At 39.3% G+C, this 26296-nt stretch overlaps 1 protein-coding gene across 2 annotated transcripts in view; it reads left to right on the top strand.

Moving 5' to 3' along the window:
• Csmd1 (CUB and Sushi multiple domains 1) overlaps positions 1-26296 on the top strand; it is a 1532231-nt gene that overhangs the window by 1146637 nt on the left and 359298 nt on the right. For both annotated transcript variants that reach the window (XM_021218735.2, XM_029532138.1), the window contains one exon: positions 18829-18932. In XM_021218735.2, the coding sequence (XP_021074394.1) occupies positions 18829-18932 (104 nt within the window). The remainder of the gene's footprint in view (positions 1-18828; positions 18933-26296) is intronic.

Here is a 26296-nt window from a genome sequence, read left to right as displayed (position 1 = left end):
CTACAAGGCTCTCAGTTTGAAAAAAGATGATGGGTCAGCCTGGAGCAGTCAGCTCATAGGACAAGAGCCCTTCCTAATTGCCGTAACATCCTTGCTCTCTTTTTACTCGTCTGCCTGGAAAGAGGGGATGTATTTATGAGGGCATCTCGAAAGTTTCACGGTGCCTTCTTCCATCTAAAAATTAAGTCTAACGAACAGAGTGTCTAATGAAGGGCTTCGTTGGGAGCCCCAGGGAAGCTTGAGAGCCACGCCAACTACTTATTTAAATTACTCTTTGGGGCATGATTATTTATTTCTCGTTTGTTTCATTTGTTTCCCCTTTTCATTTTGATACCCTACATTAACTCAGCTTTCCCAGTTATTTTGGAATGCAGGGTCCTCGCACCCTAACTTTCCCATATGTGACTGTTGTGCTTTATTATTATTATTATTATTATTATTATTATTATTATTATTATTATTACATAAAGTGCACAGATCCTTTGAGTCACTTTCTGATCCTCTCTCAGGTCTGTCCATGATAGTTAAAGAGAGTGAAGTTGCTTCTGTGCGTCATTTGTGTTATCATTCATCCTCATCAAAGTAAGTGCTGGAAATTAGATGGTCATTTCCTGCTTCATAACATTGAAATGTTTTGCATGTGAGCTCCACAGGGTTATTCCTGTCATCAGCTGGCTCTCTGGGTTAAATAAACTTACTTAAAATTACTTCTTTAATTTTAAATTGTATATATATATATATATATATTTAAAAATTAAGAATACTAAAAAAGAAAAATAGTCATTGGTTCATAACTTTATCATACATCATTTTACTATTTTATTTGTTTTCTCTTGTATAAATAATTATCTCTAGTTACAATTTAGCATATGCTTATTTTTTAGCAGTGTTACTGCAACTATCAGGGAGACCCGCCTGTGTTCTGCCATGTTAAGTCGTAAGTTGGGGTGGCTTCTTGGGATCCTTGGTGTCACTAAATAAAAGAATTTAAATACCAACTCAGAGGAAATCTCCAGGACAATTTTATCAGAGTTTAAAGGAAAAACTCAAGGGCAGGCAAGTTGTAACTTTTAGTGGCTGCATGGAGCAGGAAGGGGGAGAAGAAGAAGGAGGAGGAGGAGGAGGAGGAGGAGGAGGAGGAGAAGAAGAAGAGGAGGAGGAGGAGGAGGAGGATCATTTGTAAGTAGGAAGGTTGGGACAAGGGAGAAAGGAATGACTTCAGAGAAAGTCTGAGAATGCCCCAACTGTCAGGAAAAACAAGTTAAGCTTTGGCAAACATACAAAAGAAGCAAAGGGTATGGCTATAGTGGTAATTTTGGAGTTTGGTTATCTTTGAAAAGCTCAGAAATACTATAGGAATGTACTTTCATTTTAATCCCAGGTGTGGGATATGGGGCTGCTTTGAACTGTCCCCACAGCTGACTATAATTTGCCTCATGCTCTAGCAGAGGCATCTCTTTGCCAGCTGTGATTATGTGACATTTGGAAATCTGGGGATATGTGTGTGTGTGTGTGTGTGTGTGTGTGTGTGTGTGTGTGTGTGTGTATGATTTTTTTACATTTCAAATGCTATCCTGAAAGTTCCCTATCCCCTCCCCCCGCCATGCTCCCCTACCCACCCACTCCCACTTCTTGGCCCTGGCCTTCCCCTGAACTGGGCAATATAAAGTTTGCAAGACCTAGGGGCCCCTCTTTTCCAGGGTATATAAATGGGGTGGGCTGGCGGTTGGTTGTTGGTGGTTGTTTGTTAGTGGTTGTTAGCAATTGTTGGTTGTGGTTGGTCAATCGTGTTTCTTAAGAAGTCATGCACAAAGAAGAAACCACCACAGGAAGAAACTGGATCTTGATGGACTGTGATGATCAAACATTCCCCAAGGAACTCCAGTTACCTAATCAGCAGGAAGTAGTCTAAAAATACTGTTGCCCTGTTTGTGATCCCTGACTTAATCAGGATCACTTGTCTTTCTTTTCTAGCCTTTCTTCCCTCTTATCTAGAATCAGGGGTTTGACAGGGTAGAGGAGGGTGGAAGAAAAAAAGGATCCATAAAGAAGCAAAGGACAGCTACAAGTTACAAAGATTAAAAAGGAAAAGTTACACTTTTCTGAGTATTTAGAACAGGCAGATTCCCCCCAGCTACAGGGCTCTGTAGCAGACTGCAGCAGGAGCAAGTGGGTAGGGGGTGGGGTGGGGACGACTACTCCTCCAATCTCTTTAGCTGTGGCTCCTGTTGAAGCAACCTTCTGAAGGGAGGCTCCTTGGTCAGAGCAAGACCCATTATTTAGAAAAATGGGCATCGTGAGCTAGGGTTTTCTCTTCATCTTTCCTGTGTGATTTGTCAACTGTTGCCTCTCATACTAATTCCCCAATCAGGCTTCGTCTTTCCTATTAATTTCTCAGCCTTCTTTTCCATCATCGTTGATGGATCTTTGATGTCCACACCCCTCCAAGAAGCTTCTGCCTATGAGAGTAAGCAAAGTGACTCTTGCTGATGGTACAAGTGAGAAATTACCTTGGCTAGATCAAATTTATTTCAGAAAAGACAAAACATACACACACACACACACACACACACACACACACACACACACACATGTAAAATGTAATAGTATGCATTTACTCTGTGTTTATTATTGTAGATGCAGCAACTGAAAACGACATTTCTTAGCAAGCGCAGACAGGGAGAAAAGTAAGTCAGACTGTGAATTTGAGAGCACCCTAAGCAATAGAGTGAGACCTTGACTCACACAGCCAAACAAAAGCAGGAAATGAAGCTTCTCACTAAGAACAAGGGCAAGCTGAGATTTTGTATATATTTCTATTGAATTTACTTTAGGTATAAATCTCACTGCTTTGCAGATGAACATGTGTATTGAAATTCAGAAGACAACTGTTTTTCATTCTAGGTCTCTTTAATGGATCAATTAAAAATAATTAACATTACAGCAGGTTTTGCTGCTTCCTTCCTTGAATATTACTTTCAATCTTGGTTCTCTGCCGCCGCCTCCTCTCTTTTCCACTTTTTATCTCATCCTGTTATAATTTACAAATTGATCTTTTCAAATTTTCCTGCTAATAGCAGCTCTTTTTCCTGGTCAATTCTGAGAGGTGCAGAGTCACACACATAGCACAGAAGGACCAGACTTAACCCAGGCTCCAACCTGCTAAGGGCAATGGTCACAGTAGTGGCTGAATTCCTCCTCTGGGAAGTCAAGAGCTCCCCATGGTCCTGAAGCTGTCTCGTTGGTCCTACAGGTATTCTGTTTTACACCATCTCCAGTCTGTGTCTTGCTTTCTGGGTTTGAGGCCTTAAATTTACAGGGAAAAAAATTCAAAGTGTCAATTCTTACAGTAGTGTTACAGTGATGGAGTGGACACTTGATTTTTCACAGACAAGAGAGCATCAATCTACCAGTCAAATAACTCAATCAGACCTGGGATGCCCATTTTGGAAACTAGTCCACTGTGCAGAGCTCCAGACACCTCCAAGTGCATTCCCCACTATTTTGAGATGATATGAATCTTTAAAGAACATTCCCCATTTGTTTCCCTGGCAATTTTTGAAGCTAATTATAATATAATGTCCATAGTTTCCCGAGACTCGGTCATATAATTGGCCAATGAATAAACTTTATGCTTTATGGGGGTGGTATGTAAATTAGAATTACCAGTGTGGACTCTGGCCTTGGAGTGTAACTGGCACATGTAAGGTCTTGAGTTTGATTCCCAGTACTGGGGTAACAAGAAAGGGAGAGGAGGTAAGGAAGGAGGGAGGGTGAGCAGGCAAAGAGCAGCCTCGGAGGTGGAATGACTGTAATTTTCATGGTTTTCTTCTTGCTGTGAGACTCAGTGAATCACTAGATGTCACACCACAAAATTCTCAGCAGCCATGGAAGAGCTGTGAATGCCATCTTCCCCAGAGACCCTGGAAACATTGAGTAAACTACTAATGTTGAAGGCAGGAAGGAGATTAGCATCCATAAGCAGAATTTAGAGGCTTACTCTGATTTCTGTCTATTATTTTAGCCTCCAGTTGTAACCAGACACTATTTCCAACTGAGGACAAGGAGTGGCTTCATTGACAGCACAGTTCACTGTCAGATTTCTTGTTTCCTTTAAGCCATTCCAATACCCAGGGGACTCTGCCACATTTAGGAAGCAAGTCAGACCCCATTGTTTGATACAGGAAAGTTTCGAGTTGTTACATAACATGGTGTTCGTTAGTGACTATGAACTATTCTGTCATCCTCCCATCACTAGTATGGTGATGGGATAAAGAATCCTGTACTCTCTCTCCCTCCAGGTATATTTGTAGACCAGGTATATTTTTTTTCACTGAAATTTCTGGAACAGGACAGAGTTAATGGCTTGTGTCCCTCTATGAAACATACATGGTGATGCTTAGGAACCTTTGAAAAGGTCTTGGTCTCCTCTAATTCTGGGTGGCTGTCATAGCTACCTTTATGGTTTGACTGGTATGCTGGCACCTGTCTCATGCTATTAGTCACCAGGGATACTAGAAATACCCAGATATTGTCATCTCACGTATAGTAAGGGCAAATAGGATTGTCAAATGCACTTGATATTTAATTTCCTTAGATCTCTAAAATGTCACAGAAAATACAGCTTTAATTCTGTACTTTTGATATGCATTCAAATGATTACAACACTAAAAGATGATTTTAAATGTGCATCCAACATGGAGCTATTGACTACATGGAAAAGAACAAAAGTTAAAGATAATTAATAAGAACACATATTTGACTGTTAGGTTGCAATTTTAGGGTTAAAAATGACATCTAAAACAAAATCTTTCCACATTTTTCAGTAATAACTATCAAGTGAAGTGAATTTATTTTGTTAATGTGTAAAATATGTAAATAAATAGACATCAATGAGTCAATTAGATAAATAAAGAACACACACTGTTTTATAAATGTCTTAATTATGGTCTTTAACTATCCCACCCTGCCTGCTCATCAGGTCCATGAGCCTGATAGAATAGAACCAACTCCAATAAAGTATTGGAATTTTTTTAATTGATTAGGTCCATTGGTCAAAATTCTGGTTTGAAGGAGATGTCCCCATTATCCTTGGTCATTTGGACACTTGGTCACTAGCTGGTGGTATTGTTTGTGGAGGCTTAGGAGGTATGACCCTGTTGGAGGAAGTGCATCACTAAGGATGAGCTTTGAGAGTCCAAAGCCTTGTGCCACTCCCTGTGTGCTCTCTGCTTCCTGCTTGTGCTTTGAGTTCTCAGAAGTCCCTGCCATCACGCTTGCTTCCTGTGGCCATGTCTCCCCGCCATGACTGACTCTTGAACATTAGAAACTGTAAACCCAAGACAATCATTTCTTCTATAAGTTCCCTTGGTCATGGTGTTTTATCACAGCAATAGAAAAATAGTTAATAAAATCAATTTTCTAGTTCTTTAGAGTCTTCTACATGTTGTACTAAACAAGTACCTTCTGATATTGTCTATCCAACAGGATGTGCCCACAGAGAGGTTCTGTGATGTTCTAGGATATAATGGGCATGTTTCACCATTAACATCATACAAAACAGTCACATAGTCACTTGTGGTCACAACTTGTGAGGTCCATCCTGATGTTGTTAGTCTCCCAGCTTCCTTCCTTCCTTCCTTCTTTCTTTCTTTCTTTCTTTCTTTCTTTCTTTCTTTCTTTCTTTCTTTCTTTCTTTCTTTCTTTCTTTCTTCCTTCCTTCCTTCCTTCCTTCCTTCCTTCCTTCCTTCCTTTATTTCTTTCCTTTTTTCTTTCTTCCCTTTCTTTCCTTTCTTTTTCTTTTTTGTAACAACAAATGTCATATGTGACACAGAAGAGATAAGCTTGTGATAGAATTGAAGTTGACTTTTATGTGCCATATATACTATAAATACACTATATAGCAATTTTTAATATTTCATTATATTTGTTTATGTGTGTGTTTGTTTGTGTGTGTGTGAGTATATATGCACATGTATGTGTGCCTGTCCATATACATATACCCTGATGCATATGTGGAAATCAGAGAACAATTTGCAGGAATCAATTTTCTCTTATAATGTGGGTATGAGTGATGAAATGCAGGTTATCAGTTTTGGTGATAAGTACTACTGGGCCATCTAGCCAACCAAATAGTATATAATTATTTAGGCATTGCTTCTGCTGTCTGCTCAAAACATATTCTTCCCCACATTGTTCTGTAATGAGTTTGTACATAATTTTAAACAATGTATCCAAGATGGCTTAAAATAATGTCTAGTGTTTGTGTGTGAGTGACCTGTCTTGGGTACTGAACTGTCAGCAATGTTTGTACTTATCATCTTGCTTATGATGGAAAGGACAAAGACCTGATAAGCCTACAGTTTGTAACAAATAAATAAATAAATAAATGAAAACCTTAGTCTGGCATGAGTGCTCAGAAGGCAGTTTTATGTGTAGAATAGATGTGAGGACTGAAGCCTGAGGAGAATCAGCAGACACTCTGGTGCTATGCAATGGCCAGTAGCTGAGATCTCAATGGAGAATTGTCTGTGGGGTTGTCAGTGTGTTTCTGGGCACAGCCATGTTTTGCAAGACACAGCAGAGTTTGCAAGAAGACTGAGCATCCCTCGGTGTGCAGGACTTTAAGGGAAGCAGGCTAGGATCAGGCATTTGTCCTAAGCTGTTGCATTCTTTACTTTTCTAGTTGCTCTAACAAATTACCCCAAGAAAAACTAAAGGAGAGAAGCCGCATTTTTGCTTACACTTCCAGGGCATAGTCCAGCCTGGCAGGGAAGTCATGTGCATTGAAATAGTGAATGAATGAGTAAATGAATATACCATTGGGCCAGGACACTAGGACACAGCACTGTGAGAAATGAACAATTTCCTCTGGGAACACAGTTTTGCAAGCAAGCAAGCAAGCATGCTAAACTGTGCATACCAGTCATGTTGCAGTATGTATCCAAGGAAGTCTACCATGGACCAAGGTTGTGCTCATGGCAGATGAGACCATTTCTAAAGTCAGATTTTATCTCATTTTGACTTCTATCATATATGTGTGTGTATATACATTATATACATATGTGTATGTATATATGTTAAAGTCTAAATGAGATAAAAATCTGACATTTTATATATTCCTATATATTCCTCCTAGCTGTTAGCCATATTGATTTCTTTTCAGAATGCCTGTGTTTTCATGGTCACAAGCATCTCTATATGTTTACCTACTTTGGCTTTTAAAAATATCTTTGTGGCTTGACTAATAATGCACAGAGCTAGGGATAGAGCACCATGCAAGGGTGTTTGCCTAGTGTGAGGAAGGCCTTGACTTTGATCCTCAACACTACAGAAAAAAAAAATAAGTCATGAGATTACACAGATTTAGTCAAACTTTTATGAAACATAAATACAGACTCATGGTCCCAATTTGATTTAGGAAATGAAAATTGGAATTGTTTTTAAGAGGCTTATTTTCTGAATTAAGAAAGAAAATCACAGCTGAATCCTGTCTTGGTTGTTGGTTTATGAGGGAGACTCAGGCTTTCTTGGAGGATCCACTAGAAATTTTTATCTGGGCAAGGTATATGTTTAAGTCAATCTCGTGTTAATCTTTTATCCAAAAGCATGTTCAGAGCATACTTCTGTGCTGGGTAGCAAGAAGGAGTGATGTTGTTTCACTGCATTTGTTCAGTGATGTTATACATTTCAATGTCTTATTTTCAAAATTCTTCTAGGATATTTTTATAGTGGTTGTAGCCCTACCTCAGACTGGACATTTTCATATTCTCTCTCTCTCTCTCTCTCTCTCTCTCTCTCTCTCTCTCTCTCTCTCTCGTGAATAGAACTGAGTCAGGAACCAGGGCTGAGGATGGAAGAGGGACAGAAGAGCAGGAGGCAGGCAGATGCAAAAGCAAAAGCTCACACTGCCCCGGCATCCGTCTGGGTCACAGGAGCGCATCCCTATTTTCATTCGTGGCGTAGAATCCATTGCCCGATTGCACACACGCCTGTGTAGCCCTTGTCAAAGCCTGTTCTCTCGTTGTTCTGTTTTCTTAATCTGCTATACCGATTCTGAGGGAACGGACCCTGGTGGAGGGCTCGTGCACAGGAATGAGAGGATGAGTTCGCACCTTCTCTTCACACTCTAAAAAAATGAGAAACTGCAGGTGGAAGAGAGTGAAGCATCTAAGCTGAGCTCTGGCCTTAGCTCTTCACCCTGTTACCATGACGATGGAATCTGCCAATCTGATAATTGCTTTCCTGACCAGGTAACCTCACACCTGGCTGCTGGGCTGGCAGACCTCCTTCCAGCTAAGGAAGCAAGGTCCAGTCAGGCCACAGTTCACCCATCCACAGCTCCACTCTTGGGGAATGGAGACAATTAGCATCAACTGTTTTCTAACTTGTTTTTCCTTTTTATGTTTTTGTTTTTGTTTGTTTGTTTGTTTGTTTGTTTTTTGAGTCAGAGTTTCACTTAGCTCAGGCTGTTCTTAAATTCTTCATGTAGCCAAGGATAGCCTAGAATTCTCTATCCTTGTACCTTCACTTCCCAAGAGCTGGGATTGGGCAGATGCACTATCACATTGAGTCCCTGCTTTCCACTGCAGACACAAGCTTGCATTATACATTTTTACCAGTCAGCAACTCTCATGCAGCCCTGTCAAATATAGCTCCAGACAGAGGAAGACTATAAGAATATCCAGAACTATAAAAATATTAAGTGTGAGAGAAAATCATGGTCAATAGCCCCACTTTTGCATTTTTAATGATGAAGGAGCTCAAATGCACGCCATTAAATGGCTCCTCTAGAGCACAGGCCTGCGGCTGGACAGTTGTCATTCCCAACCCTATAAAGGTTTCCAAGGCTTCACTCTTCCTCCATGTGTAGCAGGGTTTATAAAGTAAGTATGTTACTGGGCCATTCTGAATATCCTTGAGGCTCTGTTTCGGCAATTGAGAACGCACTCCTAACGTGAACGCCACATTTTCTTCTTTGCTAATTGCCCTCCTAATGTTCTCATTTTGATTTGTTTATTTCTTTTTAGTTTTTTTGAAAATTGTATGTATCATTTGCATCTTGACAATATGTATCTCTTTCTTCATTTCCCCCCACACATACATCATTCCTTCCATCTGACTTCTACATTCATGTCTTTTCGACTTATTTCCTTTAACTCATTAAAACCAATTGTCTTCTTCTTATACTTTTATGCGTGGCATCATCCACAGGAACATAATCACTCTACCAATGGCAGCTGCCTAAAGGAAAATAATGACTGTCCCTCTGTCATCAGTCATCAACCACCATTAGCTGTTGAGCAGGGACAGGGCATCAGGAGACCACTCCCCCTCCATACTAGAAGTTTCAGGTCTCTTGATCTTACATAGGTCTTGTGTGGGTAACCACAAGTGCTGAGATGAGAGTTCGTGTGTGTAATGGTCATGTCATGTCAAAGGCCTGCCATCCCAGACCTCCCCAGGGATTATCTCACACTTAATAGTAACACACTGAAGAATCCCGTTCAGCAAAAATGAACACTACTTCGGGATGGAATGAGGAAAGAGGATTATGGGAGGAAATGGTATCTTCCTCAGTGGTAAACGTTCAGTGGCAAATGGAGCAGGGGCTTGCAGGCAGTGCCTCTCACTCAAATCTAGGCACGTAAGTGCCAGGTATGAGAGTCATATAACTTTTTAAAACTTTTTATTTTTACTTTTGAACATGCTTCCATGGCCACAATTGAGTTGAAACTTCCACTACTGGATAGTGATACCATATCTGCCATCTTTACTAGGTGACACCACAATAGAAAGCTATGGTTCATGGGGCACAGGGAGGGGGGATGGATTTCCTCACTATTCATTTTAGACAAAATACTTATTTCACAGGTTTTTTTATATTTTAGCATAAAATATTTATAACATAATAAAGGTTGTAGGAATTTTCTATAATAAATATACTGTAAATGCAAAGTTAATCAAGTAACTTGAATTACATTTTTCTCAAATGGTATATAATAGGTCTTCATTGACTGAGCTTAGTGTAAGTCTTAGATCTACTTTGCCACAACTTTGAAAAGCATTTTTTAAGAATTAAATTAGTGAAGAAAGTTATGCCCTTTGCACTTCTCAGTAAAACTACCTTTTGTGGGTTTTTTGTTTTGCCAAGAGCTTTCAAATAGGTTCTGTCCACTGTCTTATGACTGAATTTTCTCCTAAAACTTGAATCAATAAACATAACTTTGTAGATTTTGCTAATTCAATTTCTGTGATTTTTTTTCTCATTATACAAACAGTAGAAGTTATTTGTAACCTTGAAACTTTAGCCAAGTTTCAGGGCAGGCATTTTATACCTGTAATGTTTAAGTTTGGTTCTTGAGAACGTCTGTAGGGAAAGAACTCATTATTAACCCCAAATCATAGGTAAGTAATTCCTACATTGGGGACAAATCACAAAGAGCAAGTGAAAATTCCAACATTTGCATTCAAGTTGTCTGATACGAGATGCTTTCATTGTGTCTCTGTGCTATTTTTACCTTATTTGTGTTTTTAAGACATTTAATATGCTTAAAAAGCACAACGAATAAGAAACAAAAACATAATGAAAATAGGAAGTGAATCTCTGTAGATGGACCACACACTTGGACTGTATTGTCTCTTATCCATAGGTTCCCAGGCTGGTGCTCCTGTCCCAGGCACTTCCCCTATGTGCACATTCAGAGCATCAACACGCTTCAGCCTAGGGGAAACAAAGGTATTTGTAGACATGGTTAAAAGTGAGAGCTAGGTGCATGGCCATGTAGGAGATCAATATCCAGCCAGGCCTGGTGGTGCATGCCTTCAATCCAGCAGTTCTCAACCTTCCTAATGCTGCAACACTTTAATGCAGTTCCTCATGTTGTGGTGAGCCCTAACCATAAAACTATTTCGTTACTACTTCATAACTCTTATTTTGCTACTGTTATGAATTGTTATATAAACATCTAATAGGCAACTTCCTAGGAGCCATAATCCACAGGCTGAGATGAACAGCTTAACCCAATCACTTGGAGGCAGAGGCTGGTGGATACATGAGCTGAATGCCAGTCTGGTTTAAATAGGGAGTTTCAGGTCAGTCAAGGATACAAAATGAGACCCTGTCTCAAAAAGAAATGATCTGTGACCACTATTTTCTGAAACTTCATCTAACACTGACCATAACTAATGTACTTTCCCAGACTCTATCTGAAAGCCCATGGTAAGAGTCAATCCCCCTGTCTCCATTTCCCTCTCCTCTTACAACTATGTGGATCTTCTGACATCTTTTAGAGACCTTCAGGATAAGTAAGGATAAGGATTCTCTTAAGCCTATTGTTCTCTTCATGCAGTCCAGGTGGCTGATACAAAACCATGCAGCAGGTTCACTGTGTTCATTCCAAGCTCCCTGAGCTTGCTCCCAGCTCTAGCAAGATCTCTAGATGAGCCCAGTTGCCTGGAGCACTCTGCATCTGGATGTTCCCAACCTAGTTCTGAAGAGAAGATGTGGGCTTCAGGGCTCAGCCACAGAGCTCCAAGCTGTTATTTCTTTTTTTTCTTTCTTTTTTTTTTTTGACAGATAAATTGTACTTTTATTCTCAAACAGTCAATGTTCCAAGGCAGGGGTTTGCAAACATTTTCTCTAAACTCCAGACCCTAAATGAGCTTTGCTGGGTATACAGCCTCAGGTGCAATTACTCAGATCTGCTATTGCTTTACAAACATAGACCCGTTATTACAGAAAAGAATGTACAGATCTGTATTGTAATAAATTTTTATTTTCTAGATTAAGTACATTAGCCTTGTTATTTCTTTACTTGCTTAAATATGTTCTTTACTATGTTACAATAAATACAAACATTTTTGGTTAGCTTTTTCTTCTCTCTATATCTATCTATCTATCTATATCTATCTATCTATCTATCTATCTATCTATATATATATATATATATAGAGAGAGAGAGAGAGAGAGAGAGATATGTGTTATTACACACACACACACACGCACACACATATATATATATATATATATATATATATATATATATATATATATATATCTTCATCCGCTTAAGTAGTATTCTTGTTTGCAATGTACTCTTCAGCCAAGCTAAAGATTGTGAGATATCTTAATGAAGTACATGAGACATTAAAACAAGATCACTCCCTTCCACACATCATATAGTCCATCTGCTGAGTAGGTGTACCTAGAAGGCATCCTTTATCGTTTAATCTGGGCCACATGAATCACTCGTTTTGATGTACCACTAGAAAGTGAAAGTGACTTTGATTTGTATTTCTTCGAATATAATCCACTTATTCTCCCGGGTGTGTGGAGAGAATTCTTCATTGCATGTTGGAGTTAAGTGGCTTTGAGGTGACATCGTCTTCTTATTCCCTTGTGGCTGTGTTTTGTTCCCATGGATTATAATGAAGCTCCTTTAATCTCCGGTCTCAACTCTTCAATGAGTCATAAAATGTGTGTTCCATAGTTTTTCTAATTATTGATCCTGCACCCTTTATTATAGCTCCGAAAACTTCAATGTCCCTGCTTTTATCTCGAGAGCTGTCATTTTCTCTCGCCACCCTTTTATCTTTTATTCCTTCAGAGTTCCGCCTAGGATACGCCTCTAGTCTCTGCTTGATTGATGTGAGCGTTAATTCTGTGTTTTGCCAACTTCTAATGATGTTCTGATTCTCTCTTTTGCAGTTATTGTATTGTGACTTTTAAATTCCCAGTCTCTCAATTTTAATAAATACTCTTTGCAGTTTCACACATCTGAGAACACAGTTTAATAAGTTTCTGGGCTCTGCTAGGGATTTTGCATGCGTTCCCGGCGGGGGCTTGGGCTCGGCTCTTGGGTCTCTCTGCTGTGGCCACCTCCCATGTGGCAGTGATGTTAAACTTCCATCATCACCATCCTTAAATCATACTTTCCCTGCAGAGCTAGGTAATCTCTACTGTTGTTCTGTAAATATTCTGCTTCCCTGACAGGATTACTGGCTGTTTTACAGATTTTGTTGAAAAGATGTAGTTTTTGGTATAGATTGCTCTAGGCCACATGGGAAACAGACAAAATCTATGGAAATAAAGATGGGGTTGTGGAAAATAAGGCAAGAGAATCTAACTGCGGTGGAGTGACTTCCTACAAGAGGGGCAGGCAAATGGTTTTCTGGACACTAGCTCCCACACACACTTGTCTGGGTCTCTGGAACCCTAGTAGGAACCAGTTTTTCTCATGTCGCAGAGAGGACAGATAGCCTGAGAGAGGAGCCATGCTCTACCATGTAAAGAAGCACCCAGGCCTGGTTTCTCTCTCAGTTGCTCCTCTTTTGTTTTGCTTTGCTTTGCTTTTTATAGCAAAGGCTAGTAGGGCATAACTCTACCTGGAGTGGTGCTAGAATGTCTTCTCATAGCTCATAGGATGTGGAGGGAGCACGTCTAGTTCTATCAGGAAATGCCAAGCTGTCTTCCAAGGTCAGTACCCCATTTTGCAGCCTGGGAACAATATGGGCATGTCTGAGTTTATATAGGAGCATCAGTTGGGGCACTCCTCCCGACCCTATGACAGACCCACTTAGACAGATAACATTTTATCATTCATTTGTCATCCAGTTGCCTTATGACTGACCATTATGAGCTCAAGCAAATACATCAAGAACTGTTGATAGTTACCATTTTGTAAGAAATGGAAACTTTTGCAAATGTGTAAGGCTTTGATATTGACAACAGTGGTAATAATTGCCAGCTGTTGATTGTTGGAATTCCATGAGAAAATTCACACTTGGGGCAGCTTCCTTCCAATAAACAAGTTGGTATTGGATGAGTCAGATGGCAGAAAACTTTGGGTTCCCTGAGCCCATTGGTATGTATTCTAAGACCTTACCCTGATTCTCAGGTGGAGGACCAACCTATAGTTCTTCCTTAGGCATTCATGCATTATTTTTCGCTAACTTTTTTCATGAGAATGTCTGAAACTTTTTAAAAAAATTATAACTTTTTTCTCTGCTTAGTTTTTCCCAACAGAGTGATTTCTAACACAAGCATGTTACTTAGGAAAACAGAGGTTAGAGAGATGGCTCAGCAGTTATAAGCATTGGCTGATCTACAGGACATGGGTTTAGTTCTCAGTACCCACACAGAGTCTCCCAACCATTTTAAACTCTTGTTTCAGGGATCCAGTGACTTGTTCTGATCTCCATAGTAGTTACCAGTCACATATGCTACATATGCACATGCACATACACACACACACACACACACACATACACGAGTACACATACACTCACCCATAGGCAAAACATTCATATACATAAAATAAAAACAACCAAAAATTTTTTTGTTAATAAAAGAAATGTACTTTTTTTTTAATAAAAGAAATGTACTTTAAATATGATATGAAAATAAACAGTAAAATTAAAGCAGCACGGCAGCCTTGCACATGATGTTTTCCTCTGTCATGCTTGAAAGACTGAATTCTGCCAGGGATTTTTGTCAGAGTCATTTGAAAACCAGAGGCAAAATTCCCCAAGTTATCTTTCCAGTTAAGGTTTCTCACCTATCCCCCACTTAGTACTTATAGCCTGGGAAAAGATAAACATTTTTTCTCCTTTAAAAAGATCACAGCAAACCTGAGGAGGAACGTGGACCATCCTACGTCAAGCACACGTGTGTTTTCTTTTGGTCACTCATGAAAGTTACCAAATGAAACCTCTTTCCAGAGATGCACATTTTCCTCTCTAAATCCCCTTCCTCTCCCCCCAGTGGTTACCTACTTCACCCTCATCCCTCTTCCTCCTCTTCTTACCCCCATCTTCCCTCAGGTTCCTCTCATTCCCAAATCTTCCAGACAACATCTGTTGAACACATTAATGGTGTTTGGACTCAATTTGTAGAGCTTCTCTCTCAATTTGAATTATTAACTATATACAGTGAAATAAAGCAAAATGTATTTTGAGATTAATAAGGAACTATAATTTTTTTTGGTAAACACTGCATGATTGATATTTCCACAATGATCTGATCAAAAAGCCAAAGTCTATAGTTGCTGCTCACTGTAGAAGGCCCCCATATGCTCTGATGGGAGAGAATGGATCACCTATTTGTCTATTGTGGGTTTATTTTAAAATAAAGACTTGTTTTGATGTTTTAGACAGTATATTCTGATGAAATGCAATGGCACTTTTGCGGTATTTTTGTTTCGTTTTGCCGTAATTTGGCATTCATTCTGCTAATAGGTCTTTTGCTTGCTTTGATTTTTGTTTTTGTCTCTATATCATTTTTAAAAACTATATATTTTCCTCTCTCTGTCGAGTGAGGCAGTAGAGCTCAAAACTGTACTTAAACAGCCAGTCAATAGACATATGTAAAGATAATGCACTTGTTCATTAGTCACCACCTTTTACATCATTGTCAAAATCTAATGATTGATGCAGAACAAGATTAGGGAGAGAGCTACACATTAGTGAGATCAACACCTGCCCCTACTGTTCAAGTGATGTTGTGTGCCTGAGACTCAGCAGTATTTTGAGGACTGTTGAGATTTTTGATGAACTACTATCCTTATTTCTACTCTTTATGGTTATTTGCCAATAACCTGTCCATATCATAACTATATTCAGGGTGTTTATTTTCTAGTTCGTCTCACAACTTACTGAGTTGACTTCAGTTCTCAAAACATAATAAGCTTGAAATTCTGATTTGTGCTGTGTTTGCTAGCTCTTCATCTGTCACCTGGTTTACAAGGAACAATTCCATAAAAGACAAGAAAGACGTTGTACACATTGTACTCGGAAGCCACAGTCATACACACCTCCATAAATTTGCAAGATGATCACTATATTACATTATTAAGTATGACATCCTTTATTTATGGAAATAGGCATATTTTTCAGCTAAATAAACACATAAGACTAGGGAGCATGAAGACACAGAATAAAGAATTATCCCAGGGGCCCTAGCATGGGGCACAGGGGAGATGCCAGATATTTTTTGCTGACAATGAAGTACTCTCTCCAATCTGAAAATCTACCTTTTGTAAGAAATTTCTTAGAACACTGATAGGTAATTGAAAAATTAATCAGACAATATAAGAAATATAAGATCCTAATCCAGCCACTCAGAAGCCTGTGTGCCCCCTTCAGGGAACAGAGGAACTACAGGATCTCAGCTTCTCCATGAAGCTAGATCTGGGAGAGTTCTTCATCTTCTGCAGTTGCTTAGGTCTCATCTTCAGCTGTATTCCTTGTCTACCTCCCCGAGGAGTGCACTGTTGGATGTGCCCAGTGACTTACGGTAGCCTTACCAAGCCTTGAAAGTGATTACCATCAGGATCAAATCAGGTCATGATGAGAACTGTAGGGAAGTCATGGGAATCACAAACCTAGGATGTGACTGACCCTCTGGCTTCATTATTTCATTCCTCTGTGGCCCCATTCACCTGCAGTCAAGAGAGAGGAAGACAGAATCGAGAAGCCCTCCCCCCCCCTTCAGCCCTCATTTTAATATGAAAAATTCACAGAAGGTTGTGACATCTGTCAACCTCTCACCCGTTTCAGTACAAATAATGTGTTCATACAAACAGCATGATTTGCATTAGTAGATTTTAAATAAATTATAAGAGCTATGTCATTAATTTTAATAAGCGATTATAATAATATATACAATGTATCCTTTATCAGTATTGTTAGGAAAAAGCAGCCGTTTAACCTGTGCATTTAACCTGTGCATGGTACATTGAGTATTAGGAACACTGGCCTCACTCCCAGCATTGCTTGCTTAAAAAAAAAAAAAAAATGTCTAGCAGTCAGGCATTTGATTTCTTCTTACAAGGCACACTCATTTACAAATAGATACCAGTAAATGTGCTTCTGACAAAGCAATTAATTTTTTCTCTCTTTTGTCTGCCTCCCTTCCTCAAAGTACCCCAATGTACCACTCCCTCACTCATCCATCTGTCTTTCTATACTATCGTGTGTCCAATTAATTGTCTATTATCCATTATCTGGTCATCAACCCATACTTTAATCACATACCTATCATATCTTCCCACCCACTTATTTAATACCCACTATCCTCCCATTCTTCTATATATTTAGTTTTTACATTTATTCATCCATTTCTCCACCCATCCATTAATCTATAATCTGGCCATCTACCCACCAACCTATTGATCACCTACTATCCATTATCCATGAACCCTTCTATCAATCTATTTATCTATCATCAATCCATATGTTCCTCTATAAATCCATTTATCTACCATCCAGACATTTACATATTGATTTACTTATTCCACCATGTATATGTCATCAATTCATTTTTCTATTAATCTATCCATTTACTTATTTATTCATCTAGCCATCCATTCACTCACTCTTTTATCTATCTATCTTATCTATCTATCTATCTATCTATCTTCCTATCTATCCTTCCATACTTACATGCATCATTTTAACTATTTGTCCATTTACTGATCTACCATCCATCCATCCATCCATCCATCCATCCATCCATCCATCCATCCACTCATCTATCCAGTTATCTATCTAATTGATATGTTTTCTGTCACTTGTCAACACTAACAACTTACTTATTGATCATCTATTATATATCATCTGTGTGTTGCATCAGCCTATCTATATTTCTATTTATTTATATCATCTATGATAATATATTGACATGTTTTTGTATACCTGGACATACAAGTTCTGGTCTAACTTCCTGACAGCTTTGATCATCTTTCCCCTTGATCACAATATTGATCAATAGAGGTATTCATTTTTGCAGGTTTGTTTGTATCAGGAGATACATGTCATCTCTAGTCCTAAAATGCCCACTTTACGTCAGTGAGCACATCTTGTGGTCTATAGAGATAGGACTTCACGTGCCTATAATCTATTGGTGGGTTGAACAGAAACATGTCTAATATTGAGCATAATACTAATCATCACATCAATTGTGATATTATGTATATACACATGTATACACATATATTCTATATATGGTATCCTTTAGTTATTGTATGTGTCATATATATGGGCCAGTTTTTAAAATTATATAGATACCAAAGCTTAAATTAACTCAAGGTTGAGCTTCTTTATTAAATGATGGTTTTAGCACAGAGGAATGTATCTTTTGATATTCTTCTGTCATCCACCTACCTGCCCATGTTTCTGTTCATGCATATATACCTCTATCTATCCATCCATTTATTCATCCATTCATCCATCCAAGTATCTGTGAGAGGTCTGGTTGAGAACTTGCTCAGTGTGAGTAAAGCCTTGAGTGCCATTCACTGAAATAGAAAATGGATAAAAGAGGAAACTTCAAGATTTTGCACAGTTAAATGTAGTATTGGATCATTTGTTTCTTGGTCTCAGAAGAAATCTCTTATATTATTGGGAATAATAACATAAGATCAACAGAAACACATTTTAAGAGATTCATTGTAGGGTATCTTTAAATCATGCCTCATTAACTACAACAGTCTTTTTCCTGCTTATATTGGCTTATTCTTGGTTAAGCTAAGCATCTGGGATGCCATGCTACGTATTTGAAAGACATCTGACTTAGAAGTGAGCTCAGATGAATTTCATTTTAGTACTCTCAGTAATTTGGAGCAAAAAGAACACTTAAATTGCACAAAATTCTGAAATGGAAGTCAACCAAACCTTGACTCTTCGTGTAGTGTCTAGAGGCAGTTTGGGAATTGTTTGGTATCCATTAGCTTTCTGGAGCCAAAATGAAGCCTGAACGTATAAACCAATGTGCATTGCCACAGAATGTCTGTATTTTGCCTAGTAACCGTGTCTCCCCTTTGGATTTAGGTCATCAAGCTTGCTTTTGAAGAGTTTGAGTTGGAACGAGGGTATGACACCCTGACAGTCGGGGATGCTGGGAAGGTCGGGGACACCAGATCCGTCTTGTATGTGTGAGTATGCCATTTCAGTGTTCTTCTCAATGTGCAGTTATGTGGGCAGGTGTTGGTTGGCTCATGTCCTCCCTGAATACATTAGGGGTGACTACTCTGAGTTGCATGAGGACTAACTGAAGATCACATTTTACCAGTATGGACTCTTTTCACTAAAATGTTTTAAGAGCATATTTATGGCAAAAATAAGATTAAAGCAAGAGAGCAAAGAACAGAAATCAACAAGCATGCTAACCTCAACTCAGGTCACTCTGTGGCTTCTCTCTTGCCTCCCCAGTGCAAACCAGTGTTTTCCAGGTAGAGTTATTTTCTGGGATAATACCACTTGCTTGCTGGAAACTGACATGCTCTGTAAAACTACCCAGTAAAAGAGATTGCAGATTAAGTGGCCCCGAGTTCCACAGGCTTAGGGCAGGCTGCAGAAACTGCTGTAGGCCTCTTCATGTACCAGCAGCTGGAATCTTTCTAACCTGCAGCAATGGGCATTGAGCTCCACTTCAGGTGCATCCAGCTCTGAGTTCTTGTCAGTTTTAATCAGATATGTTTTTTTCTAAATAAAATGTGCAATGTAGGAATGTCCATCTCTGTAGATCATGAGCTGAGAGAAAAACAACTTACATTGCCATCTCAGATGGCTTCAGGCAGGAGCTCTGGAAACCATTGGCAGGGAAACATCTTTCACTCATGGCATGAGGCTAAAGGACTTCCTGTATGTATGGTGCTATGGATTTCTTTTTATCCAGGGGAACAGGCCCCATAAACTGCCCAATTTAATAAATGTCTGTATAGCTAGAACAGCCATTCAGGACAGAAGCTGTGGCACTCCATGTTGGCACTTTCGATATCAAATATACTTTACACGCCTATTTACCACCAAAAAAAAAAAAATGACAAATCCATGACAGTTAGAATCAGAAAAGCAATTAGCTTTATTGGCAGAGAATAGGAATCAACCTGTTTGTCCATCAGCAGATAAATGATAATTAAAATCTGTGCTTACATAATGAAAAATTATTCAGCTTTAAAGACAATGTAATGACAAAATTTGCAGGAAAATGGAAGATCTTAGATTGTACAAAATCAAGCAAAATCATACACTTTCAGGTTAATAAAAACCCAATATAATGTTCCTCATAATATATTGGATCTAACCAGTAATGTGTGTATATGTAAACAAATGTTCACGGGAGAATAACAGAACATGTAGAAAAGAGAAAAAGAAAGGCTTAATGTTAGAGAGTGAAAAAGAACTGAAGCTGAATGTGCATAATGAATATGAGTTAAGATTATGTATTGATTACCTATGAGTTATGATTATATATTGATTACATATGAGTTATACTTATAAATTGGTTACATATTTGAAACAGTTGCCAAACTGCCAGATGAAAATTTGCTTTTCTTTTTCCTTTTCCTTTCTTATTTTTTTGTCATTAAAAGTAGAGTTCTCTAGGGTAACAATAGGCCTCTCTATTGTTGGCATGTTTCCAACTGACATCAGGAACAGTGGCAATCCTATGGTGTGTGACATTATCTGCAAACCGTTTGTATAGGATATAGGCATGGGCTCATAATCTAATATGGAGTTTCTGACTTGATAATACTTCCTGCCTCTGTGACCCTAAGGGAAGTCATTTTACCTCTGTGTCTCCCTGTGTGAAATTTTATATATATATATATATATATATATATATATATATATATATATATATATATATAATGATACCTACACATGAAATGGCTTTACTGTCACCATATCATCTGATTTTTAAAAAGGAAGTCACTAAAATACATGAGAATGATTTTTAAACAAATGCAGAAGTTAAAATATTTAAGGGAATGCCCTAGAACATCCCATGGGTTGCTATTATGGATCTAAGCTCAAGTTCTCATTTTTAAAGGCTTTTTGTTGGTAAGTGAGCAATGGCAAGCTGTGTGTTACGATGACATAAGTGTTATTAGGACCTCTTCATAATCGCTCAGATCTGTAAGTGAAAATCTAAATGGCCGCCTGAATCAAACTGAGGTGCCCTGTGGGAAGCATAACGTAACCAGCAGCAAAGTGCATTTAATCAGCTGAAGCAGAGGAAGAAGAGCCTCGGAGACGCTCTCTTAGTGTTGTCTAGCCCCATGTTAAAGGGCAGGGAGATGCTGGGGACTCTTCTGGTTTCTGTAATAAGCAGGTAAATCCAGATAACCTGCCAGCAACCCAATTGGAGTAGTACGTCTTATGTATGATTCTTAGTATAGGCTTTATAATCTATTTGGGCAAATGACAGATGTGCTGAGACTCAGTAAATAGTGGTCAGGCTATATAGATTCATGCAACTTCCTGCTGTGGATATCGGACCATATAGGCTCCAGCTTCTCATATAGTGAGATGATACTGAGTGCACTGGAGCCAGTATGTCACTGTTCCTTCTCTCAGGCAAGCTGTGGGTTCTACTCAGAACTTGGAAGATATTTAGTAGAGGAAACAACCTAACAAGGAGACAGCACCTCCAAAATGTGGTTTTTTTTTTTAGATTTCAGATTTCTGTTCATGGATTTTATTTTCTCGAACGTCGTAACACAAAACAAAATCCTTAAGGGTTCAGGACGTCATCTGTCACCCCAGTCGTCCCCAAAGAGGGATGGATTTTCTCAGGGTATTTGCATAGCATGGCAAACTCAAAAGGAAATGAAATAACTAACTTAACAGATCTCTGCTGAGCTCTTTCTGAGAATATATATTGACAGTTTCCGCAAAATTAAATTACAAACTGGCAAGGGGAGATATTGCTTTACCTGGCCTCGCTCTAGCTGGCGGTAACAGGGGATTGTGTTACGTGGATGTCCTCAGGACTGCAAGACAGGATGTGGAATTTTAAATGTCAACCCCTCTATGGGGATAAAGGAAACTGAGTGCAAGTAGCAGCCTCCATGCAGGTAGATATATAGATTAGATAATAAGGAAATGAGTTGAGCCTCAGGGAATCTTCATCCTGTCTTCAACCAGCTTCCAGATACAGCTCCTGCCTTGGTGTGCCTGTGATTGGCATCTCCCTATTAGCCTGAGATAAAAGGTTTCATTCTCTTTGTATTCAAAGAAAACCAGGGACCAGGGGTATGGCTCAAGACCAGGAGGCACGAGGCCAGGGTCAGTGCTCCCAGCATCCTCCCCCCCCCCCGCAAAAAAAGGAAGTAAGAAGAGGGGGGGAGGAAAAAAAACCATGCACAGAGTCCATGTCTGCCCATCAGGTATCACTGATATGAGCATGAAGAGTCTCCCTTCCTGATGGAGGGTATGGGCAAATTCTGTTAGGAAAAAAGACAGAAAATTGTCAATTTAAATGTTGCCTATTCACTTTTCATAATTATAAATTATAATTTAAAATACCAAGCCATTTAGCATGTAGGCACCGTGGCCTGTAGCCCACATGATCCAAACCTCAGCATATGAGTTCCACGACTATAGCTGCCAAAGAGCTGAGGTTCTACCAGGACACTCTAGTGTGGTACAAGAGGTCTGCCCTGAACTATAAGCTGGCCCATCATTAGCTTTTCTTTCTCTGCCTCTGTCTCTAAGGGAAAAAAAAAATTCTCATGTATAAGGATGTGATTGACAGTGATTCCCTTACTGAAATAATTACAAATGACTATCTCTATAAAGATCAACCCTGAATAGCAATAATATAGCTTTCAGTTGTGTCCTATAGGAAAGATTTCCTTGTGGGTACACTTAGTTGGTTTTAGCCTTAAATTCAGGCGATGTCAAGAAATCTTGTACATACCTAAAACAATCACGTGGTTTGGTTTCAGATGTTACTCATGTCTAAGTATGTTTTGACTGCATCTGTCAAGAGAGTATAGGATGTGGGGCATCCTCAGCCCCCTAAAACCTATGCTATGCTTACACATTACTGCCTGGTTCATGTGTGCTTGATATAGGGTCCCTCACTATGCTCAGAGCTTAGCTGGCTGTTGAGCTCCAGGGATCCGCTTGTCTCTCCTTCCAACTCCACTGTCTTACAGGTGTGTATTGTCATTCCTGGCTGCTTTAATGTGGATGCCACAAATTCAATCTCAGTTTCTCTCTTTCTCCACTCCTCCCTGGACATTAACCCCATTGACAGCCACTGGCTATTTCTAAAATGCTGTCACTAAATGACTGTTCTAGGATCATACTGTATGTGGTGGGTTACACATCCTTCCCCCAGGTGCTGCTATGTGCTTCTGATGTAGACATAACACAACTTCTTTAGTATGCACTCACTAGCAAATGGCTGGAGTGTTTCCTGCTTTGATGGCTATAAAGGATATGATGAATGTTTCTGTAAGGAGTGTTGTATGAACATAAACTTTTGTTTCTCTTCAAAAGGTATCTATGGATGTGATTTCTGGGTTGTATGCCACTCACTAGCTCAGTAGTCTGAGACACAGCAGCCTGTTTCCCAGAATGGCTCTGCCAGAGGGCATGGTGTGTTCAACATCTCAGTTTCTACACTTCTATCTGCTTTTGGAACCTACCCCGTTTGCTCTGCGCAGTGGGTGTGTGCTCATGTCTCTGTGATATTTAATTACTGTGGTTTTGTATATGACTATGTTGATCATCTTGTATATGTTCTTCAACTTCTATGCTTCCTCTTTTGCAGAGTGCCTACCATTCCCTTTTCATATTTTCTAATTGGATTTTATATTTCACTTGAGAGTTCTTTGTGTATTCATGATATGAGTCCTTTTTAAATAGAAGCTCTCATGCCTCTCACCCATCCTTTCTTTTTCTGTGTTGCTCATGAATTGTTGCAGAGTAAAGGTTTGATATTGAGAAGGCCAGTGAGTGGACAAGAAGCCCTGCTGCTTTGGGATAGAATCTATGGACTCTTTCTCAACTCTAGCCTGGTAGTTCACCAAATGTGACTCTCTAAATGAAGTTAGCTTTACATTATACCTTTAAGTAGATTTTCAAATCTAAGCTCATCTTTGTAGGATGCATATGTGAGAGTTCAAGTCTGCTTTGACTTCTGCCTGTTGGATTTGCTATTTGAAAAGACGACCTTTCTTCCTGTTGATGATTCTATCTGGTGCCTTTGTCAGAAACCTGATAGGTATGTTATTATGAGTCAGTTTTTGGGTTTTTCATTCTTTCTCTCCATCCCTGTATCTAGTTCTCCATGAGAACCATAAACGAGTGGTTACTTTTCTATCACGGTGATGAAACAGCTTAATTAAAAAAAATTAAGCAAGCGACTTAAGCAAGGAAGGACTTAATTTAGTTTAGGGTTCTAGAGGTGTATAATCCTCATGGGAGGAAGGACATGGCATGACATCAGGTGAAGCAAGCAAAAAGTGCCAACAGGAAATAGAATGAGTTTATAAATCCCCAGAGCCTACATCCCAGGGAAATATTCCTTCCAGTAAAGTTGAACCTCCTTAGGGTTTTATAACCTTTCCAAACAGTACCACCAACAGGGAAACAAGTGTTTACACACATAAATCTATGGGGAATATTTCTCATTTTAAACCACCATAAGCTATTTAGCAGGCGGAGGGATTAATTTCATTGTTGTTAAAATTCTCTTCTCCAAAAAAAAAAAAAAAAGTTTTTGCTGTTTTGAGGCAGAACTCTTCATTATAGGGTTGAGAGTGGCTAGGTACAATGTACAAAATCTGGAATTAAGGTAGACACTTGAAACCAACTGGCATGCTGCCTGTGTCCAGAATCCCAGTCCCTGTGCATAGAGGCCCCTCACGTGTTTTGTTGCTCACTGATGACTGGGTATGTTCCCTTCCTTACATATGACTTGCTTAGCAGATTACACATACCATCATGCTCATGTTCAGGCAGTAAGTTCTGGTCCATAGTCTAATTCTTCCCTTACAATGCTCTTGCGTTCATTTCTGCAGTATTTGGTTGAAGATGTCTGGACCTAGATCGACGTGTGTTCGATAGACTTTATCCTCCCTCCCTTCCTCTGCCTTCACTGGGGCTTGTGTTTGACCCACCCTTGCTTCTTTACTAAATGAGCTGCAATGCCTGTATGCACGCCGCTGCTTGCAGGGAGAGTTAACAAACCAATGTTAGGATTCTGGCATAAAATGTGCAGTTCTCTAGAGAAGCCACCTGGGATTGGGGGCTTTAGTGAGGGAACATTCCCCTTTAAATGCTGATTCTCTAATGGCTAGGAGGTTATTCTGTTGACCACTGCATCCTAGCTGAGTTTCAGGACTTCAGAAATCCCGTGGGACTTAGGATACTCATAAGTCTGTTGCGTGTACGTGCCCAAATCTCTCCGCATTAATTACCATTCCTTTGGCAATGTGGGTGGAATATGTGAATATTCCCACCTCTTTATCCCTGATGCTGGTCACACTCTGTCCCACTTCTGCCAATTTACATAGGATTGAGGGGTAAAACCCATTTTGATAAGGAGCATCTCTGTTCCATCTGCTTCTGTTGGTTCTGTCACCTTTCTGCTGGCCTCTGCTGACATCCAGCTCACCTGCTTGGTTTGTTACCTCTGATCACTGATAATCAACTTTAGAATGTTTGGATATTTCCTCCATCACACTGCGTTAATGACTTCCAGTTGGATTCCATCTTGCTCACAAGATACATTCTATAAGATTTCTGCCCTTGGGTAGCCAAGTTCTCCTAAGTAGTCCACACAGCCAAAAAACCCACATCAATCCTTGGGTTCAGAAAGAACCACCACGTTCAGCTTCTCACCACTTGACGTTGGGGTTATCATTAATATGAGGCTATGCCACATTGTAATTTGCCTACTATTCATTTTTTCCCAATTTTGTCTCTTAATTTTGTCCTTGCTCCGTGCACAGGTTTTTGGAGGGTTTGTTGTTGTTGTTTTCAAGTCTCCCTTCTTCTGTTGCTACTATCATAAAGTTTGTTCTCTGAAGTACTATGATGGTTGTTATGGATATTACACACATGGTCTGTGATAATAGATAGATAGATAGATAATAGATAGATATGTATGTGTCTGTGTGTATACATATATTAAGATTAATTTTATTTATATGAGTATACTGTAGCTATCTTCAGACACACCAGAAGAGAGAACCAAATCCTATTACAAATGGTTGTGAGCCACCATGTGGTTGCTGGGAATTGAACTGAAGACTTCTGAAAGACCGATCCGTGCTCTTAACTGCTGAGCCATCTCTCCAGCCCCGATAGTCTATGTTTTTACTTCCTGCTTTTTGTAGCAAATTTCTAAAACTTATTGGTCTAAAAGAGCAGATATCCATATTCTCTTAGTTCTATCAATTGAAACTGCACTAACCTCCTAGGTCTCTTTACCTGTCCACCGATTGACAGAGCAGTATTGTAGATAACGAGTTGATTTATAATGTTTGGTTTAATT

The sequence above is a fragment of the Mus pahari genome, chromosome 19, assembly GCF_900095145.1.
Source record: "Mus pahari chromosome 19, PAHARI_EIJ_v1.1, whole genome shotgun sequence".
NCBI lineage: Eukaryota > Metazoa > Chordata > Mammalia > Rodentia > Muridae > Mus > Mus pahari.
This window is presented reverse-complemented; position numbering and strand designations above follow the sequence as displayed.